Source organism: Barbus barbus (assembly GCF_936440315.1).
Source record: "Barbus barbus genome assembly, chromosome: 5".
Lineage (NCBI taxonomy): Eukaryota > Metazoa > Chordata > Actinopteri > Cypriniformes > Cyprinidae > Barbus > Barbus barbus.
Window position 1 is genome coordinate 3,187,707 of NC_136733.1, and position 22,192 is coordinate 3,209,898.

Below are 22,192 nucleotides of genomic sequence, written 5' to 3' on the forward strand. Positions count from 1 at the left end.
TGTCTGCGCACACTTGGTGAATAAAGCTAATTCTGATTCTGATAATATAATATAATATTAAAATCATGTTAAAGTGACAAACAAGAGCATATAACGAAAAAACAAACAAAAAATTAATTAAAATTAACAATAAATACACATGTAATGGATGTATTAGAACATGCAAATACGATATTAAATAAAACTACAAATAAGGTTTTTCTTTTCTTCTTTTTCCCCAAATCTTCCCAGCAACAATCAGTCAAAAACTACACTGAAAAATATTAACTTTATAAATAAAATAAATAACTTTTTAGAGATGAAAAAACATGTAGGCCTATAAGTATTTATGTGTAGGCCTATTATTATATATTTTTTTTAATATTAGTAATAGCCTACTTTATGATGAATGTTAAGAACAACTTTATTATTATTATTATTAATTATATTCTTTATTTGTAAAACTAGAAGACTAATGGGAAAACACGACTATTTTAGTCTTCCTTTAACTTGCATCTTAACTCTGGCTTGCAAAAACTAAACTGAGGTTTGTGCAAGAAATTGACGGTGAATTCATAATTTTTCTTCCGGTCATGTGGTCGGCGGGTTTTGTTGTTGTTTACTCTGCGCTTTATTTACGAGCTTTACGGTAAATTTAAGCGCTATGGCGTTGCTTGTTTCTGATTGGCTGTCGGCGTGTGTTAGAATGTCTCGTGCCAAGAAGCTCGCGGCTGTCAGAGTAATGTTGCACGGCCTGACGCACATACCACAGACCGGTGAATTTATCTAAAATATAATGTTAAGTCGCGTATTATTGTGACCAACTGATTCTGAGACGTTTGAAAAAAAGGGTAAGGCTTCAGATATATCCTCAATGAGAGCTCTGCATGGAGTATGTTGAGTGTTTTGAGTCTTTTGTGCTAGCCTAGCTAAACAGCAGCTGTCATCACAAGACCACCTCAATGTGTTTACATGATTGTTAGATCATTTCATGATGGTCTTCCGGTTTAATATGAACTGTATTGCGATTCTCCACCTGTTGCACTTTGGTTTTGCTGCATTAACTAACGGGTTTCAGAGCAGTAGATCTTTTTAATAGGCTTAATAGTTTAAGATCTGACTACATGCAACAGCATTGTTTTTTCAGGCATTGGTCAATTTGGAGATTTTGGGCTATTTTGCTTTCATAACACGTCTTCCTTCAGACTAGTGAAAAGAAAACACTCCAAATTGGCATTGAAGTGTTAATGTAATCACAGTATTTTTCAATTACAGTACATGTCAGGCTATTTTATCCACCTCAGTATCACTTACATACATCAGACTTTATATATTCTGAAGGTTTTTACAGAGGGTTTAAAAAAACTAAAACATTTGGACAATACTGTTCACAACATTTTCTGATTTATGGCATGATTTAAAAACTCTAATATGTAAAATATCAACAAAATGAAACAAGATTTTTGAACTAGTGCATATTTAACTAGTAATGCCTCGTTTCCATATTTAAACATAATTCCAGAAAACTTGTGATACAAAACAATTGTCTTAAGGTACTGTAATAAATTAACTAGTGAAGTTTGGTGATGCATTAATGCATTATTGATTAGCACTGTGTGTTTAAGCTATTTTAATAAAATTACTTTAATGGGTGTAGTGACTTAGACTTAAATATCTAGTAGCCTGGTAGCTGAAAGGATGTAGGTTCAAACCCTGTTCGTTTGCTATCAGCGTTGTGCTTTTAATTTATATTTACAAATTCACTTTTTTGTGCTCCGTGATATTGTAGTTAAAGATATAGACTGATAACTGAAAGCTTGTAGGTTTGTATTCCATTACAAGCTGGGCTAATGACTGGAGATTGTAGGTTCAAACCCTGAATTGAGTGATTGATGAACTGTCCCAGTTGCGACATACTACTTTCTACAAAACTTCTAAGGGTATCGTCATATAGTTGTTTGAGATCTGGGCTGGCGTCTGAAAGGCTTTAGGTTTAATCGACGACCTATCTTCATTATTGTGCCCTTAATCAAGACACTTGCATGCCCTTAATTGTATGTAGTTCCATAACTCACACTAATTATGGTGGAAACTGCATTTGCTTGCTTAGGATGTGTTCATCAACTGTGATGTGACTTCCCATTTGGTCCCTAAAATAACCTTTGGTGTCACGTGTCAAAGGTCATGGCAGGAACAGCCTTACAGAAAGAATGCATGTCTGGGACACAGTTGTAGCTTGATGGTGAATAATCTGTAATAACTTGTATTTAGTTTGGTAACTTGGGTGTATATGGCCATGGCGATAGCAACGCCAAGGTCATGGGTTCAAGTCCCAGGGAATGCCTTAAATGCAACATAATTTGCTTTGGATCAAATGCATAAATTTAAAATCACATTATAAATAGTTGTTTTCTTGTCTGTTCTTCATGCAGTACCTTATTTTAAAATATCTTGGAATATACTGCTTTCGTGTTTTGGGTGAACTATTTCATTAAATGCAAATGTCCCAGTTTGGAGTGACCCCAGAGCTCCCCGCCCCATCATCGTTGCACCCTTGAGCGAGACGCTTAAACTTAGTCTGCTGTGATTCACACCGGATAAAACAGTCCTGATCTAACAACAGCGATGAAATCAGCATGCACCACTATTTTGTACTTTGACTTTATTTAATGACCCAGAAGAACACCGTATGATAAATCGATAAGGAGCGACCGTAGGTGGCTGGTGATGAGTTATTTGTTGTATAAGGGTTTGGCTCTGTGTTTGTACAGGTTTCACTTCCTCTACATACAGCAAAGCAAGCGAGATCAGTGCTGACACATGAGTGTGTTTAACTGCTTACATTGCTGACATATAAACCAACAGTCATGAGACACTTGATTATTTCGTTTTAAAGTTGAGTATGTGATTGAATCTTAAGTGATATTACATCCACGTTCTATTAAAATGGATATTTGAGACATAGGATAGTTTAATATGTTGAATATGATTGTGCTTAATGCTTCATAATTTCCATTCATCACAGTTTAGTTTTTGTTGTTATTTGAGTGATCCACTTCTCATTGTAAGGATCGGTATTGTCAATGATATTAACATTTTGATTGGCACAAAAAGGAACATTTTGTAATTATTTACTCACCCTCGTGTAATTTTTTTGTCTTCCTAATTTTTGGTAAAAACATCTGGTTTTCATTCATAAACATAATCCATAATAATGTGTGTGGGTGATTTGCTAAATGTTTATTTGATAATTGTTTGTTTTTTTTCTTCAAATTTTGAACTAGCATTTATATCAGGGATTCACAAATTTGGTCTGACAAAGCCATTAAAAGCCCATAAAATATTTACTTCAAAGTACCCTCTAAGATTAATAATAATTTAACAACACAGCCACATGTTTGCGGTTCTCTGATGTTGGTTAATGTGCACACATATAGGTAAACAAATATCATTTTTAGTGCTTTATATTGATTCTTTTATTTGACTTTTATTACTACTTATTTTCATCAGCTCACTAACCCCCTGCAGTTCCCTCACAAACCCCAGTTTGAGTTAATCTCATTCATTGCCCTGATTCCTTGTGTGTGTCTGAGATTGTGAGTGTAAGATCACTGTGTGCATGTGTGTGTCTCTCCGACTGTAAGATCAGCACATGGGGAAGGGAGCTGATTGTTTGTGTGGTGTTGAGTCAAGTAATGGGATGCTCATCCAAAAATGCAAATTTTGTCATGAATTACATTATTTACTGAGAACTATCACTTGCCTTATTGGGCCAGTGCTATGTTGTCTTGTTCAGTGGTCACGTGTCTGTTTTTATGCCTGCCTTGCAAACTTCAACATTTGGTTGTCTGTTAATATTTCACAAAGTTAAAATCTTTTAGCTGCCTAACAGATGAGATTTGAATAAAGTAACTGTCTGTTGATAGTGTTGGTACTAACAGTTAAAATGTGTTGAAATGACAAATGCTCAAATTATCATGCGCTGTATGAACATGAAAGTAGAAGGTGATGACAATTTATATTCATGGATGAAATATTCCAGGAAATCCCAAACTTTTTTTTGTCATCCGAACCTCTTTGGCCTTAAATATTTTATACCCCTGAGATGTAAAGTAAAAATTTCAATAGTAATTTTGTTCATAGTTATCTGATATTGGTTAATGGTCACATGACATGCAGGTGAACAATACAATATATATTTAGTAAGCGTTTTAATTTGAAAATTACATTTGTAATTTATTTTTTAGCATGCATTTCTATTTATTTTATTTACATTCATTTAGCTTTAATCCACTTCTCAAGGGCCACTGCATTTATAAAGGCTACAGAGATGTTCTTCTGTGTGCTGATATCCTTTATAAGGACTCTGGCGTGAATGTTTATCAGCACAGCAGTGACTTGTAATGTTCTCAGAGAGGATTGTGGTGTGAGAACCGAGTGCTGCTGACAGATCAGCCATAATAATTCAGTCTAATCGGCTGATAAGAGCTCTTCTATCAGACACTGCTGATCCAAATTATCTGTTGTGTCTGAGTGCATTAAGTGTGTGTTTGCATGTATTATTTCAGTATTTTCTTTTGCAGGTGTGTGTCGGTATCAGTGCAGCCATGCTGTCCAGGTTAAGCACGAGTGTGAGGCCGTGTGTGAGTGTGTGCCGATGGGTTCACACTAAAGAGAAGGGGAAACCACTCATGCTCAACCCACGTACCAACAAGGTTAGACTAAACACAATCTAGTTCTGTCTCTTTGAGGCTCTGTCCTTTCTGGTTTCTAATATCATTTATAGAGCACTGGAGAATCTAATCTGTAGTTTGCAGCATTTAAATGATGTAAATGATCATTTAAATGCTGCAAATTTAAATGCTGCTCAAACACATACACTTGCACTGAAGTACAAAAAATGGTGCAGGAAGTGTTACTCACCAAAGTTTTATATTTGGATTTATGGGTTTGTTCAAATCAATAACACAAAGGATGAAGAATAATAATACTAAGCCACTAAATATATAATTAACAACCAATAAATAAAAACCAATATTGAGTAGTGTTCAAAATAACGAGTATTAACACATTATTAGAGTATTAGTTATATTAGTCAGTTTTTGAACCAGTTAAGAGAAGCCTATGCAATCTTGTTAACTAATAAAGAGCTGCACGATATTGGGAGAAAAATGGCATTGCAATATTTTGTGTTTCTGTAGTATGTAGTTATATATTATTATAATATGATTATAATACTTTTTTTGTGTATTATTTTTAGATTTGTAGTAATATTAGTAAAAATATATTTCTATTGTTATATTTATATAAATCTACTCTAAGACTTTTTATATGTGAACCATCCTTTTAGTGTAATACCCTTACAAGAACCAACTCAAACCTCTTTAATTAACCTTATAGTGAACAGAGTTGAAAAGAGTTTTCATAGGCCACATTCCCACTCTTTTTGACCTATTCAATAATTAACATAATTATCAAATAATTAAAACAATAAATAAGTTGGAATAATAATGGTTAATGTTCTGTAGAGTATAAAATAGAGTAAATAAATATATGCTGTGTCATACATCATATCATGAGCTTTAATTAAATCACTACATCGATTTTATTTATATATATATATATATCATGTATTCTTAAACTAAATGAAACTGAACATTTTAGTAGAGTGTGTTTAATTACTGCCTCAGCTCACTTGAATGTTAGACTGACTGCATGCACAATACAGTGTGACAGTGTTTTGTCATGCTACACAACTACCTGCTTAGTTGTTTTAACTCCCCAGCACAGATGCATACACACTTTCTAACACCACCCCTGTGTGAGTTGAGGGTCTGAACGCTTTTGTCTGGAAAACATTAGAGGAGTGACTCAGCAGAAGTGCCACGTATCCTAGAAAACATGGGTGTGTGCTTCATTTCCATCCTGTAGACCCCCGGTTTTGCTTCAGGACTCTTACTTTACTTTGGAAATCAAGCGATGACCTAGGACAGATCCAAAAATTGTTTACTGTACAAAACTAAACAAAACTGACTGATGGTTTTATGCTCTCAGCAGCCTCACAAAGCATATGGTGGTTGACAAACTATGTTTATCCTTGCTGCAATTGTATTTAATGTAGTCAGGGTCATGTTTTATTTGAACATGTCTGACTTGTTAAAATAAAACATCTGAATTGACAAGCTTTTGGCAAATGAGATGATTTTGCACCGAAAAACCAATGATTAGTTATCACCAAAACGACTAACTAAGCATCACTAGTAGTATTCCTCGTGCTTGTGGTTTAGGATTTAAACACACCTGCAACTCTAAAATTAGGAAATTTGGTCTGTTCGTAGACTGTGTACTCTTGAATGTCTATTTGAAATCTGACGCATTGCAAATGATTATTTGTAATAATTATTTATCCATGAATTATTTTTATTATTTAACTATTTTAATATATAATTATTTTATTTTATTCTTTTATCACTTTATTTAGATTTTTTGCTGTCAACCACAAAATATATGCAAAGTGTTGATATGTCTATTCTACTTAAATATCCATCATTATATAAGTTGTTGTATTTTATTATTTGCATTTAACATAATTTTTCCTGCTGTTCAGAAAAGACCTGCAACCCTGTTAAAGACTGTTCCCAGTCCTCAAACATGCTCAAACACACATGTGCACACACTCCAGGCATATGGAATGTAAAGTGAAGGCAGTTCCTGTATGTTATAGATGGGTGTTTCCCTCTTGCTGACACTCATTGGTAGTTGTTCTGCTTTGCTCTCCTCCCCGCAGACATTTCCTCCTCACACATAGGATGTATGTACATTTGTGGCATCTCAGGTCAAAGAGTCATGCATGGTTTTAATGTACAGCAGAGCAGGGCTCCAGCCCACCCCCGAACACACATAAAGCCAATGTTTCAGGGTCTCTGTATGACCTATTGTGTTCTGTGCACTCCATGTGTCACAGCCTTCTGCATAGACAATGCATTAGACTAGAGTCTAGACCATCTGCAGTTGCATTTGTGTGTGTGGCTTTGTCTGTAATTCTGTACACTATGGCAAGCAGCACTGTCACATTCTGGTTGGAGATTTGAGCAAACCTGTGACCCTAAAAAACTTTGCAAGCAATGAAACTTGATACGTTTGTAGACAGTGTTATTTTTGAATATCTTCTTGAATCTTAACACACTCATAAAATAATAAACAAACAAAGAAATAAATAAAATATTGTAATTATAATAATTATTAGTTATATAAATATAATAATTTCAAACCACATATGGATATAGTTTTGTTTAGGTTTGTAAATGTCAGATTTATTTATTTTTTATATCTAATTTTATTTCATTTAATTTTATAATTGATTGTTAATTTTACTGTTATTTTATAATTGATTATTATTGTTATTATTATCATCATTCATTCATTGCATTATTGTTATTGTATTTACTTTTATTTTCTAAACTTTTTTTGCTCTTGTTGTTAGTTTCATTGCATTTCTGTGATTTCATTTTTTAATGTCATTTTATTTTTAAAATATAAAATGTTTGGATCAGATTTATTATTATTATTCATTGTTTTGTTCATTAATAGGATGATAACTTGATCACTGGTTATAAAAACAATATAATATACTTAATGCCACATCGGGCATTCGAAATTTAAATGTAGTTTGATTAAAAAATCAGCTGAACAAAGCCTTAGAGACTCAGTTGACTGACAGACACTCCCAACACATTAGCATTGTCTGTGCAATCCTCTATTTGACTCTACTAAAAATAAAAAATAAAAAAGGTAAAAAACTATTGTAAACATTCATTGTGTATTTGTGCATGCACAGGGTATGGCCTTCACTCTGAAGGAACGGCAGATTTTGGGCATTCATGGTCTGTTGCCACCAAAGATCGAGACCCAGGACACCCAGGCCATGCGCTTCCAGAAGAACCTGAAGAAGATGTCCGACCCACTGCAGAAGTACATTCATTCACTTTGCTGAAAAATTTCAGAAAATAAGAGCTGTTTCATAATTTGATTTGAATTTAAAATTAATTTAAAATGTCCAAATAAAATCTGAAGTTTACCATGAGAAATTCTGTAATTAAGGCTGAGTGGCTAAAAATAATATTAGTCAATAATATAATTAGTATATATATATAATTAGTCAGTATATACAGTGCCTATAAAAAGTCTTCATACCCCTTCATTTGTTTCACATTTTGTAATGTTCTGCCTTATGTTAAACTGCTTTAAATTCCTTTTTTTCCCGCATCAATCTACACTCTATACACCATAATGGCAAAGCAAAAAACAGGGTTTTAACAAAAATAAAAACGTAAATGATTCCACTGCATAAGTAATCATACCCTTATCTGGGACAGTTGAAATTTAGCTCTGGAGCATTCATATTGCTTGTAGATGTTACTTCACTTCGAGTGAAGTTAACCTGTGGCAAATTCAATTGAATGGGTATGATTTGGAAAGGCACACGCGTCTTAATAAAAGATCTAACAATTGAAAATGCATATCAGAGCAAAAACCAAGCCCTGAGGTCAAACAAACTGCCTGTATAGCTCAGAGACAGGATTGCATCAAACCACACATCTGGGGAAGTTTATGCTGCTTTAAAGTTTCACAGAAGCATGCAGTCTCCATTACCCTTAATGGAAGAAGGTTGGAACAACCAGGACTCTTCCTAGAGCTGGCCTCCTGGCCAAACTGAGCAATTGATGGAGAGGGGCTTTGGTTAAAGTGGTGACCAAGAACCTGATGGTCACTCTAGTTGAACTCATGATCATATGTGGAGATAGGAGAAACCTACAGAAGGACAAACATCACTGCAACACTCCAATCTGTGCTTTATGGCGGTGTGGCCAGATGCAATCCTCTCCTCAGTGAAGACACATGAAAACACACTTGGAATTTGCAAAAAAGCACCTAAAGGACCCTTAGACTCTGAGAAATGAGATTCTCTGGTTTGATGAACCTGAATTCCAAACATCATGTTTGAAGGAAACCAGACACTGCTCATCACCTGCAGAGTAGCATCTCAAAAGTAAATTGAGCTGGTAACAGCCTCATGCTGTGGGGCTGTTTTTCAGTGACAGGGACTGAGGGACTCGTCAGAGTAGAAGAAAAGCTCAATGCACCAAAATATTGAGATAGCCTTAATGAAAACCCAGTCCAGACTGGGCAGAAGGTTCTACTTCCAACAGGACAGTGACCCTAAGCACACAGCAAGAGGGGCTTATAGACAACTCTGTGAATGTCCTTGAGTGGCCCAGCCACAGCCTGGACTTGAATGCAATCAAATATTTCTGGAGAAGCCTGTAAATGTTCATCTGCCCCCATCCAACCTGACAGAGCTTGAGAGGTGAAGAGATGAGGAGAAGAATGGCAGATAATTGCCGAGTTCTGATACGCAAAGCTTGTCGTATCATACCCAAAAATACTTGAGGCTGTAAAGGTGCTTCAGTTAAGCACTGAGTTAAGGGAATGAAGACTTATGCAATGTACTTATTTCTTTTTTTTATTTTTATTTTCGAAGTTGTGACAATTCTGTTTTTGCTTTGTTATTATGGTGTATGGAGTGTAGATTAATGTGGGGAAAAAGTAATTCAAAGCAGTTTAACATAAGGCTGCAACATAACAAAACATGAAAAAAATAAAGGGGTATGAAGACTTTTTATAGGCACTGTATAATATCATTACCTACTTTTCATGATCTTTATAGATAAAATTACAAAGCTAAAATGTCCAACCCAACATTATTTGACACTCAATATTCTATTTCTGTTTGAAAATATGTCCAATTAAAAAGTTAAGTAAGGTTTGAATGCAGATTTAAGTATGGGTTAATTTGAACAGGTACATCTATCTGATGGGGATTCAGGAGAGGAACGAGCGTCTCTTCTACCGTGTGCTGATGGAAGAAATCGAGGCTCTCATGCCCATCGTCTACACGCCTACTGTTGGTCTCGCATGTACTCAGTATGGACATATCTTCAGGCGACCCAAGTAAGCTACACTTCATTAATTATTACCTATTTATCTATGATACATTGAACCTTTTCTGTGTAAATCCCAGCTGTGATAGTATGCCCAGCATGCTCTTATTCTCAGCTTGTCGTGAAGTTATTTTTTGATGCGCAAGATGGCAAATATGTTGCAGTTTGGAAACACTGCTCACTTGGTGCTCAAATAAATGTGTCAATGAAACTGAGAGCAACTTGTAAAGAATTTACAACATCTCAGCAAAAGAAATAAAAAAAATAATAATTTCTAGATTATAATAGAAAAATGATTTGTCTTCTCTGGCTGCATGCAAAAACAAACACGGTGTGACCAGTCTGATTGATGAACGAATAAATCTTATGAACCAGTTCTTTTAATGAATCATTCAATGCGACTCACAAACTCATGAATCATTGATTTGAATCAGTTTAACGAACACTTCTATTTGTATCCTTCAACACTGAGTCAGTCAGGGCGTTTACAGATTTAACATTTTACTCATTGAACTGCAAGTTAACATTACATTCGACCATGTACACAATAAACCAACTGTTACTTTCTATTTAAGGTACACAAGACTTACATATGATAATCTGTAGCTTTAAGTAGATGCACATTCAGAGTCAAAAACATCAAAATATTTTAACAGAGAATTATTCATTTGTTTAGTATACATTTAGGACTATTTTTGTTGTTGTCATTGTCATTATATGGGAGATTTACTCTGAAACACTGGTTTATTTGGCAGAAAGATTAAAGTTTTTGCCTCTTTTTCCACAGAGGTCTGTTTATCTCTATTAAGGACCAAGGACATGTTCGTTCCATATTGGATAATTGGCCAGAAACCACTGTCAAGGTATCGGATTCCAGCATTCCGGCGCTTTTTGAATTTTTATTAAAGTGCATGTTTGATGACACTCTTTGATTATTAAGTTTTGTCATTTTACCCTCATGTTGTTCTAAACGTGACAGCATTTAGATTTTTTGGGTGAATGACATCTTTTAGACTGTGCTGTGTATATGAATTAGTTAGTTTGTGTTAGTACAGCGAGGGATTGTTCATCTGTGTGTGTGTTTGCAGGCTGTAGTGGTGACGGACGGTGAGCGTATCCTGGGTCTGGGGGATCTGGGAGTGTATGGGATGGGTATTCCTGTAGGAAAGCTGTGTCTTTATACGGCCTGTGCTGGAATCCGGCCTGAAAGTTGTCTGCCGGTCTGCATTGATGTAGGCACGGATAACGAGGTTGGTAACCATTCATTCCCAAAACAATCATCAGTGATAAGATTTGATGGCTGTATAAAGCTCTGTGTATATGTGTATATTTAATACATTTAAACTTAACTTTATAGTCACATCTATCTATAAATAAAATGTCAAAATATATATAAATATAAATTTTTTTTAAGTTAAAGTTGTGATGATAAATCGTGTGTATATATATTTACCCGTTTCTGTGAACTCCGTGTGCAAGGATCTATAGCTATACAGTGCTTTGTGCTTTGAGATGAAGTGGATGAATTTGACAATCGCCATTCTGGATTTTGGCGTTCGCTTGTACGGTGGCTCTGAACTGTCAAAACACCTCTCAAAATGCTTGCTACGGATGCGAAAAACGCAAAAAATCGAACCCGTTCCGAATTTTTTTATGACGGACGAACATTTCGGAGGCAGTGTGTAAACGAGATTGACATAGCATGAGGACTCAGTGTGCAATGGCCTTTAGTGTAAATACTGAACTCGTGAGTCATCATTATATATTAAATACAGCCTTATTGCGCCGCATCTGCACATATCTAGCTTACTTGAACACACCCGACAAATAACGCCACAGACATATCACCCTGCAGCCCAAGACTGGTCGTCCACTGAAGCTAAGCAGGGTTGAGTCTGGTCACTATCTGGATGGGAGACCTCCGGTGAAAGCTAGATTGCTGTCGGAAGAGGTGTTAGTGAGGCCAGCAGGGGGTGCTCACCCTGTGGTCTGTGTGGGTCCTAATGCCCCAGTATAGTGACGGGGACACTATACTGTCAAAAAAAGCACTGTCTTTCAGATGAGACGTTAAACCGAGGTCCTGACTCTCTGTGGTCATTAAAAATCCCATGGCACTCATCGTAAAGAGTAGCAGTGTAACCCCGGTGTCCTGGCCAAATTCCCTCTACTGGCCCTTATCAATCATGGCTTCCTAATAATCCCCATCCACTTGATTGGCTCTATGACTCTCTCTCCTCTCCACCTGTAGCTGGTGTGTGGTGAGGGCACTGGTGCCGTTGTACTGTGGCTGCTGTCGCATCATCCAAGTGGATGCTGCACACTGGTGGTAGTTGAGGAGAGACCCCCCCCCCCCCCCATGATTGTAAAGCGCTTTGGGTGTACAGCAATACACAATAAAGCGCTATATAGATACATCATTCATTCATTCATAATGGCGTGGCGGGCGCTCTGGTTTCTTTTGCATTGAAGCAATAACGAAGAGTCGAAAAAACAACTGAAGACAGTCACAAGATACAATAGAACCCATTATGATCAGTCATGCTGTCTACAATGGATGTGGTCCGACACGACAAATCCCCGACAGTAAACTGATGCCTCGTTCTATTTATGACTTACTGACATAAAGTTCAAATGATTTTCAGTGGCCGCTTTGTCACATCCAGTGTGGACAGACGCAAGCTGTTTGTTTATTATTATTTTATTTTATTTCATTATTTTCTTGTCTACTAGAAGTTATGAATTTAACTTTAAAATTTAGTAGCCAAATTGACTGGTGAGTGACAAAGTTAAATTCAAACCCTATATATATATATATATATATATATATCTTGGAATTATAGATTGGAATGGAATTAAGAACAACATTCACATCTTTTCAAATTTTAACATAAATAAATCATCAAATAATATTTTTTTTACTTTATTTATTTTAAATTTGTAATTATAAAAGTTGTATATATACATTTTTTTAAATGTATTTTGTGTATAAATATGTATAAAATGATTAAATATATAAAAGAATCCTACTGTTGTGGTATGTTGTTCAGTGTTCAAACATTACGTTTGCTTACAGATGATTTATTAAGCTGCTATTTTATCTGTGTATTTGTGTTTTGTGTGTTTCTGCAGAAGTTACTGAGGGACCCGTTCTACATGGGTCTGTATCAGCGGCGCGACCGTTCCCAGCGCTACGACGATCTCATAGATGAGTTCATGGAGGCTGTGGTGGATAAGTACGGACAGGACACCCTCATACAATTTGAGGACTTTGGAAATCACAACGCCTTCCGATTCCTGAAGAAATACCGTGAGAAGTATTGCACCTTCAATGATGACATCCAGGGTGTGTACCAGTGCCGCACTTACTACTTACTATTACTTAGTGTTTCATTTCTTTTAATTTCAGTTTTAGTCCAGTTAGTAATTTTAGTGCTTCAACTGCTTTTAACTTGAAACAGTTTTTAATTTTCGTTTAGTTCATTTAGTAAAAAGTTTTAGTCTAATATTTATATATTATTTTAACTTTATTTAACTTCGCCAAAATGATTTTACTTTTACTTTAAGTTAATGATAACACTTGTAGCACTTAGAAGTCTGATTCATTTTACTGAATCGGTTTCATTTGATTCAATGCACTGGTTCATAACCAGAAATCATTGGTTACATTCCATTTTTGTAGTTAAATCCATTTCAATTTAAACAAGCATCATTAGTACTATTGCTTTATAGTATTAGTGCTTTAAACCAACTTCTCAAACTAAGTGTTAAACTTTGCCACATAACTCCTGAATCATTTGTGCTCCAAATATGAATCATTCCTCAAAATATGAATATTTTTGAGGAAAGCGTGACCAGATTTACAGTTTTTTTTTCAAAATGTAAATGAGACTAATGATGTCATATTTGCATACTGAATTGTGATTGGTCCTCATTTCCCTTACAAGCATACTGTAAAAAAAAAAAAAAAAGTTGAGCCAACTTAAAATAAGGCAACCAGCTTCAGCACCTTAATTTTAAGTTGGCTCAACTTTTTGTATTTTTTTTACAGTGCACAGGTATTTCCATCAGGAATGCATATTTGATTGATAATTTTTTTGATGTGTGCTTGTCTGTTGAGCATCAGTAGTTGTGTTTGTGTGTCCGCAGGCACTGCATCAGTAGCTCTGGCAGGTTTACTGGCAGCTCAGCGTGTTGTGGGGAAGCCAATAACCGAACATAAAGTTCTGTTTCTGGGGGCTGGAGAGGTGAGCACAAGTGACACATTTTAAAGACACAATAACACAAACTCAGTCTTTTAATCTGTGTGGTTTGATATGAGATTATACTTCAATGTAGCCTGTGTATTTAACATGGGATTGTTTATTTTTAGGCAGCTCTGGGAATCGCTAACCTAATCGTGATGGCGATGATGGAGTCAGGAATGTCTCAGGCAGAAGCCAGAAAGAAAATCTGGATGTTTGACAAATACGGTCTTTTAGTAAAGGTACGAGTGTGCCTTAAATATGTATACAGTTATACACATACACATGTAATCAGTTTTACCACAACTCAAAGTTAGAAATAGCTGAAAGTCTTTGCATTATAAGACAATATCAAAGTTAAAGTGTTTGCAAGAAACACAAACTTGGCTGTCATCATTATGTTGAATCCAACATAAGTCTAATTGTGTGCAAAAGCACTATGACTCTTCTGATGATAACTTATAAGCTACACGTTAATACTTTTGATGAGTGAGTTTTTAAAAATCACTAAAATTATGAGCAATAGTGCTAACGATGTTTGATTTTAATTAAAATGGATTTTACTACAAAAATGGAATATAAACAATGATTAGTCAATCCTGGTTTTGAAATATTGAAACAAATTAACCGAGTCTTAAAAACTTATCAGACTTCTCAGTGATACCAGGGTTATTTTGTTATTTCATTATCAGAACTACAGGTAAATAAAATGAATTAAAAATGGAATAATTAAAAATAAAAAAAAATGAATAATTAAAAATAAAATACATTTCTAATTTAAAATTTATACTTAAATTTATATTTAAATTTAATTTTATTTTATGTTATTTATAAAAAAAACATAGTAACTGCATGAAGTTTTGGGGTGGTGATGGGGCAGTGGATAAGACACATGCCTTTGGTGTGAGAGACCCGGGTTCGAATCCACTGTGAGACACCAATGTGTCCCTGAGCAAGACACTTAACCCCTAGTTGCTCCAGAGGCGTGCGACCTCTGACATATATAGCAATTGTAAGTCGCTTTGGATAAAAGCGTCAGCTAAATGAATAAATGTAAATGTAACCAAAATTAGTAACCGAAATAAAGTTTATAGTGCTGTCAAACGATTAATGGCATCCAAAATAAAAGTTTTTGTTTACATAATATACGTGTGTACTGTGTATATTTATGTTTATATAAATACAAACACATGCATGTATATATTTAAGAAAAATATGTTTATATATTCACTATATTTATATATAAAATAAAATAAAATAATATTAATACATAAATGTATATACATGTAAATATTTACAGAATATATACTGTATGTGTGTGCATTTATATAAACATAAACACAGTACACATACATATATTATGTAAACTAAAACTTATTTTGGATGCAATTAATCGCGATTAATCATTTGACAGCACTAAAGGTTTAAGCTAAAAATACTAACTGAGCTAAAACTAAAAATGTATTAAACAAATAGTAATATTAAAATAAATAAATAAAGTGTAAAATAACAAAATTAAAAATATAAAAGCTATAATAATACATAAATAGTACTGAAATAAGACTGAGTACTACTACTGAGGTGGTTTTCAGTGTCTGAAATGCAATCACAGTATTTTAGTAAGCTTAGCTAAATCACTATCTGAGCTCAAGTCTCCTCTAAAAAAACAAATCTGTGTCATTTACCAACTTGTTCTTTTTTCACATGCTTTGAGACTCACAACTGCAGTCCAGTAATCTGGTGTGCGTTTCTCTGTTTTTCAGGGCAGAGCTTATGAGGCAGATAGTAATCAGGAGGGTTTTGTTCACCCTGATCCCGGGGACGTGAAAAGCTTCTTAGACGCTGTCAATGTTATTAAACCCACAGCGATCATCGGTAAGACAAGCTCCTCCCTCTGTGTCTTGTTCAGAAATCAAATCCAACGTTAATCATTCTACCACTGCTTAACCTTTAGGGGTTTAACCTTCATTTTATTTAGTTTCTTTTTAAAGTTAGTCACGCATTACACCACAACAGCTGTCATTTATTTCTTCATTGGAATTAAACAAGCTCCTTTTGTTGCTGTACCGTTAAGACTTCTGTATACATGTACACATGGCTTGCCATTGTTTTATTGTTGTATATAGTTTATGCATATAGCTGAATGCATCATACATAACCCCTGAATTCTGTATTAATGTATGTGTATGCATGCTTTGACCTATTTCTCAATGTCATCAGGTGTGGCAGGTGCTGGCCGGCTCTTCTCTCAAGATGTCATCAGAGCAATGGGCAGCTTGAACGAGCATCCCATAATCTTTGCCCTCAGCAACCCGACTGCTAAGGCAGAGTGTACAGCTGAAGATGCTTACAGCCTCACACAGGTTAAATATCATTCATGCATTAACCCTGTAAAGCCTGACATATCAAATAGTAGCCAGAAAAATCTCAAATTAATAAACAAATTGCATGTTTTTTTTGTTGCATATCAGGCTTTTATGGGTTATATAGTATCTCAGTTTCATTCAGAGGCTCAAACTGAGCAAAAACATGCAATTTGGTGCAGTTGCTGATATTTATATGGCCAAAAAGTAAGATGAAATTCTATGTATTGTAAATGAGATCTTTATAGCAGACTACTTACAAAAAATGCATATAAATATCAGTTGTCTCTCTGCATCTCCAGTAATATGTCTTAGTAAGATGATATTTAAATGCTTAGTTTCATGATCAAAGCTCTGTTGTTTCGAAACAGATCATATTTGATCATATATTTCTTCAAAAATGATGTATGGATAATCAAGTAAACTTAAGTTGCTAAGTGTTCATCATGAAATATTACTTGCAATGCAAAAGTTATTCTCGTGCTTACTTTAGTAAAGTAAAGATTTGCAGGAAAAAGGCACATGAACCACAAGCAGTTGAACCTAAACTATCGGCTATAAACTATTAATCAGATGAGAGAAGGCATGTAGTAGATTGTTTACATGTAGAGTATGTGAATGTAAGTGAATATGTTTCTGTTTCAGGGAAGGTGTTTGTTTGCCAGTGGCAGTCCGTTCGCACCTGTGTCACTAGAAGATGGCAGAATACTGACCCCTGGACAGGGCAACAATGCTTATATATTCCCAGGTATTAACATGCACTAATTATAGTCATACAGTAATGGAGGTTTTAGTGGGTAGCTCTAAACACATACATGTTTTAAGGTTCCTAATATCTAACAAGTATATGCAGATGCTTAAGAACAAATAGTGTAAATCTGGCCTGCTCAGGTTATCATGTGTTGAACAATAGGTTGTGATTTCAGGTGTAGCTCTGGCTGTTATACTCAGTGGAGTGCGACACATCAGTGATACGGTCTTCCTTGAGGCTGCAAAGGTAAAATGTACAATCCTGAACCACACTTAAGATCTGAGTATACTTAAAAGGGGTTATGTTACACCTTACGCTCGGCTAGTCCTTCCGACATTTGCTGCTGGCTCTGATGTCTCTGTAGTGATTAAACGTTCAGTTCGTTTTGTGTATATTTAACAGGCTTTCGTGGTCTCGTGAATCTATAATTTGTTCCTGGTCGTATCGTTTTGACTGAGCAACTTGTTGTTGAAATATAAAAATTTAAATGGTGGATGTCGCAACTTGTTTTCATCAGAGATTTATTCAAACATACTGTACATTAAATAATAAAGACAACATTTGAAGATGAATTTGTAATATTGTGCATATATTTAGCAAAAACATTAACATTATTAGCCCTGCATGGCAGAAGTTGTACTACCTGTTTTTGTTAATATTTCATATTGTAACTTGATAAAACATTGTTTGTTTTGTAGACGCTGGCGGATCAGCTGACAGATGAAGAGCTGAGTCAGGGCCGACTGTATCCACCCCTGTCCAACATCAGAGAGGTGTCACTGCAGATGGCCGTCAAGGTGTGTGTTTCAGGACACTTTCAGGAAATAAAGACATGCTTTACTTGCTTAATTTACGCACATGTAGTTCATGATGCAGTTTTCAGCAGGTGAATTTGCTTCATTCAAATCGGACATGAGCAGTTACTCAAGTCGTATTTACAACTGGGAAACTTTGAACATGGCAGAGGAGAGAAATATTGCTGTAATACTGTTACATTTGATTTGTTTTCCAACATCATCTACATTTCTTTCTCTTGTCATTACAGTCATGTATATTTATGTATATAAAGAACCATTTGATGCATATAGTATGTATTGTACACAGCCAAAATAGCAGTTATTTGACCAAAATTTCTGAATCATCAGCAAGTTGAAAATCTAGATGTCTAGTCTGGTGAATGTTTACGGTTACCAGTGAATCGGATGCTACATTTTATTCAAAATCAAGAATCAAATCATGAATGGGCTGTATGCCATGATTCCTCTTCTTTTTTTGACCGCAAAGCACTTGGATGCAACAAACTTGTAATTTCAACTTCAGAAAGGACATTTCTGATGGCACATGAAGGCAGCATAAATGAACATACAGTGCTGAGCTTTACTCTGAAAAGAATTATAATTTTACAGTTAACAAGGAAAACATTTATGACTATTTTTACAGCATTTTAACTGTTTTAATGCAACATTTCGCATTGTTTCATATTTTTATTTCATATTAATCACAAAAAAAATCATGATTATTTTACAGTCAGATTGAATTGGTCAAAAAAAGTGCATATTTGGCCTATGAAAAATGTGGATTGACTTTTAATTAAACAACATTGAATTGTTTGATTTGTTATTGTAAAAAGTAAACTGAAGTATGAACACCCACATTTTTTATGAACACCCAAGTTTTTCACAAAATCATTCAGCCCTAAGAGGATTTCACAAAAAATGACTTTTGTCAGGCTTTTTAATATTATTCTTATTTTCTATGCAGATGCACTCCTCAACAAAATCACCCCAGTAACTCCAAATTCTTAATTGTTTTTTAATTTGTTCAAGTCATCTGGTGAAAATCAGTATGTATCACAGAAAAACGAAATATCGCAATATTTTTTTTTTTTTCCGATATTGTGCACCATGTATATAAGCAGGATAAAGGTCTTAAATTCACCCTTTCACAAATAAAATCCTGATTTTTTTTTTCCTTTTTCTGAAAAAGTTATGGAAATTGGTTGAAAGTTGTATTTTGAAGCTTTGCTAATAGAACTCATTATGTGCTCCGTAGACATTTATATTTAGAGAACATACTTACGCATTGTGTCCCCTTTAATTTATTGCTTACATTTTCTATAAGTGGTCTTTAAAAAGTGTTAGATTTACCTTCATAACACTTCAGAAATCGTAATAAGGGACACAAATGGGACTTGTTTTCTGTCATAAGCCCTCACTGAGATGCTGTGTGTTTTGTGCGCAGGTGGTGGAGTACGTGTATTCAAATGGAATGGCGTTTCGATACCCAGAGCCTGTGGATAAGGAAGCGTACGTCAGATCGGTTGTGTGGAACATCAACTACGATTCATTTCTGCCCGACATGTACGACTGGCCCGGGGTTTCTCACAGCCCTGTAGTTGACTAGACAAACACATGAGAATACACCAGACAGAGAGAAACAGAACAAAAAGTTTTCATTCTTTTGTTTTAGGCACTTCTTTTTTTTCTAGTATTTATTCATATTACTCCTTTTAGTTAAATTGCCATTTCAGTTTGTGGATGAATTTTACAAATCATGTCCAGGAAACATTTCACTCCAGAATCCAAATAAATAAATACTAAATAATATTTTGCATGAAGAAAATGTAGCCCATTTTAATTATTTTCATCGAAGTTGAGCACATTTTTACCCAAAATGCACTGTGAAATAATTTATTTACTTTTTAAAGTATTTATGCATTATATTGTTTAGTTGTATTGCCTGCCATTTGTACAACACTTCTTCACTCTAATATAGTAAAAAAAAAAAACAGTATTGAGACTCTAATAAGAAACTATTAAGAATAATGCAAATTTAATCTAAAGTGAAATGTCCGGGTCCATTATGGCAGTGCGATTTTGGTTGTAAATGTGCCCAATTTGCATGAAGAAGTGAAATTCTGAATGGTACTAATCAGGCTTTATATGCTTTTTAATGCTTTTTTGACACCCTTACAGTGTTTTCTACAGCCATCACTCCAGTGTTGAGTTGGATAGCATGCCTTGCCACTCCTCTCAGTTTTTTTTATATGCTGCGTTCAATGAAACCTTTTCTAAAATGAAGTCACACTCCATTTGTTTGTTTTTGTGTTTGTTTCTTGTTGTGTCTGTAACTTTCATTCAGTTCATAAAGATCCATTTATTTCCTAGTTGAGGAGGAAGTACAGGACATGAAGGACTAGCAGAGTTCAGTATATTGCACTATTACAATCATTGCATTATGGTGTATATTTATAGCTGTGGCTGTGAGTTTTTAGGGCATTTACCAGCAAATATTCACAAGCTTAGAATATGAAGGGGTTAACTTGGAAAATGACACAGCAGCTACTTCCCAAATAAATCAATACATGGACATTAAATATTGATTTAAGTTCAAATTATGGGAAAAAGAGAAAGAACATGGAGAGAAATTAGAAATATAATACTATTAAAGCTCGTTTCATGCAACAGCAGTAAATTATAGTTAAATAGTCAATATATTAAAATATGCAAAATACAGCTATTGTCCATCAGAAAAATAAATGTACCAAAGTGCCTGCTTATATATCTTCATATGGTCACCGCACATTGTACGTTAGTTATTTTATATGCTATAGTAAATACAGTAGCCAAAGGTCAAATGAACAACACATGTACACAAATTTAGAAATGTTTTTTTTTTCCTTTTGACAGCATATCGTACAAAAATTAACTAGTGAACCCTCTTATATTCAGGACCAACATATAGAGATGTTTAATTTTTCAGTCCTTTGACACTTTAGTTGTTGTGATCAACGTTGTACATCTGTATTGATGCAGTTAATGTTTTTGAACGCAATCCTTCCTCTCATCTAGAGGTGATGAGCAGGTGCATTGTGGGTAGAGATTATTTTGCTATGTGATACTGCTTTAGTGTCTGAACACTAGGAGCTGCTCAGAACCCTGTGTGCGCTGTTACAAGTGCAGAATAAACATTTGTCCTCAAATCACTGCTAGTCTGTTTGCTGTATTATTTTAAATCTGCTATGGTTAAAAATTCCAGATAATTGAATTAAATTAACATATTATCCTGGGATTATGCATTAATAAAAATAAGAGATGCCATTCTGAAAAAAAAAAACATTGTTACTATTAACAGTATATTTTTTTATATTCATTTTAATGTTAAAATAAGGTAATAAAATGACTTTTTTTTTTTTACAAGCAAATATATATGTATTTTTATATTTTAATTTTAAATACTATTTTATATTTGGTTTTATTTATTTTATAACATTTATATATAATTTATGTGAAAAATATATTGTAAATTTATGCTGATATGAAATTTGCACATTAAGTTATTTTACAAATTTAATATTAAATTAATGCTAATATTATGCTAACAATTAATTATATAGAGTAATATACATTAAAAATAATAAGAGATGCCTTGGGAATTCTGTAAAAAAATATTTTCATATAAATTAAGTTTAATTGTAATTTTGTTTTATGTCAACAAATGGTAAAACAAAACAGCAATAATATAATAATATCTTTATTTTAATTACTGTTTTATAATATCTGGTTTATAATATTTTTACAGGTTAAAAATCATTTAAATGAAAAAAATAGAATGTTAGTAGTAAAATACTAAAATAGTATAATTTATGCTGATATACAATTGGCATATTCCATTTTTCTTACTGATTTATTTTTTAAATAATACTGAACAGTTGAATTATACAGTTAAATAGGTTACTAATAATCTATTAGATTAGTGTATGATGTTATGCTGACCTCTAGTGTCCTGAAAATAAGCCGCCTTAATGTAATGTATCCATTTTTTACATATTTTTATGAATAATTATTGGTTTAATTT

At 34.2% G+C, this 22,192-nt stretch overlaps 1 protein-coding gene across 2 annotated transcripts; it reads left to right on the forward strand.

Moving 5' to 3' along the window:
• The first annotated feature begins 640 nt into the window (after positions 1-640).
• On the forward strand, positions 641-21,321 carry me2 (malic enzyme 2, NAD(+)-dependent, mitochondrial). Of its 2 annotated transcripts, none has more exons than XM_079416995.1 (15): positions 641-830; positions 4,563-4,694; positions 7,817-7,950; positions 9,841-9,990; positions 10,768-10,843; positions 11,069-11,230; positions 13,110-13,323; positions 14,127-14,224; positions 14,350-14,463; positions 15,985-16,096; positions 16,442-16,584; positions 17,230-17,332; positions 17,511-17,581; positions 18,034-18,132; positions 19,577-21,321. In XM_079416995.1, exons 2-15 carry the CDS (start codon positions 4,587-4,589, stop codon positions 19,736-19,738), a joined length of 1,746 nt encoding a protein of 581 aa, XP_079273121.1. In that variant the 5' UTR covers positions 641-830; positions 4,563-4,586; the 3' UTR covers positions 19,739-21,321. The 2 variants fall into 2 exon arrangements, 1 of the variants encoding a protein (XP_079273121.1); XR_013784225.1 differs by having other exon boundaries at positions 699-830; positions 18,034-18,909; positions 18,976-20,111.
• The last annotated feature ends 871 nt before the right edge of the window (positions 21,322-22,192 follow it).

Bases quoted from the DNA above. Each gene is read 5' to 3' on its own strand.
- me2 (XM_079416995.1), top strand. From the start codon at position 4,587: ATGCTGTCCAGGTTAAGCACGAGTGTGAGGCCGTGTGTGAGTGTGTGC. The intron at 10,844-11,068 runs GTATCGGATTCC...GTGTGTTTGCAG, and splicing joins GGCCAGAAACCACTGTCAAG to GCTGTAGTGGTGACGGACGG. The intron at 16,097-16,441 runs GTAAGACAAGCT...CAATGTCATCAG, and splicing joins TAAACCCACAGCGATCATCG to GTGTGGCAGGTGCTGGCCGG.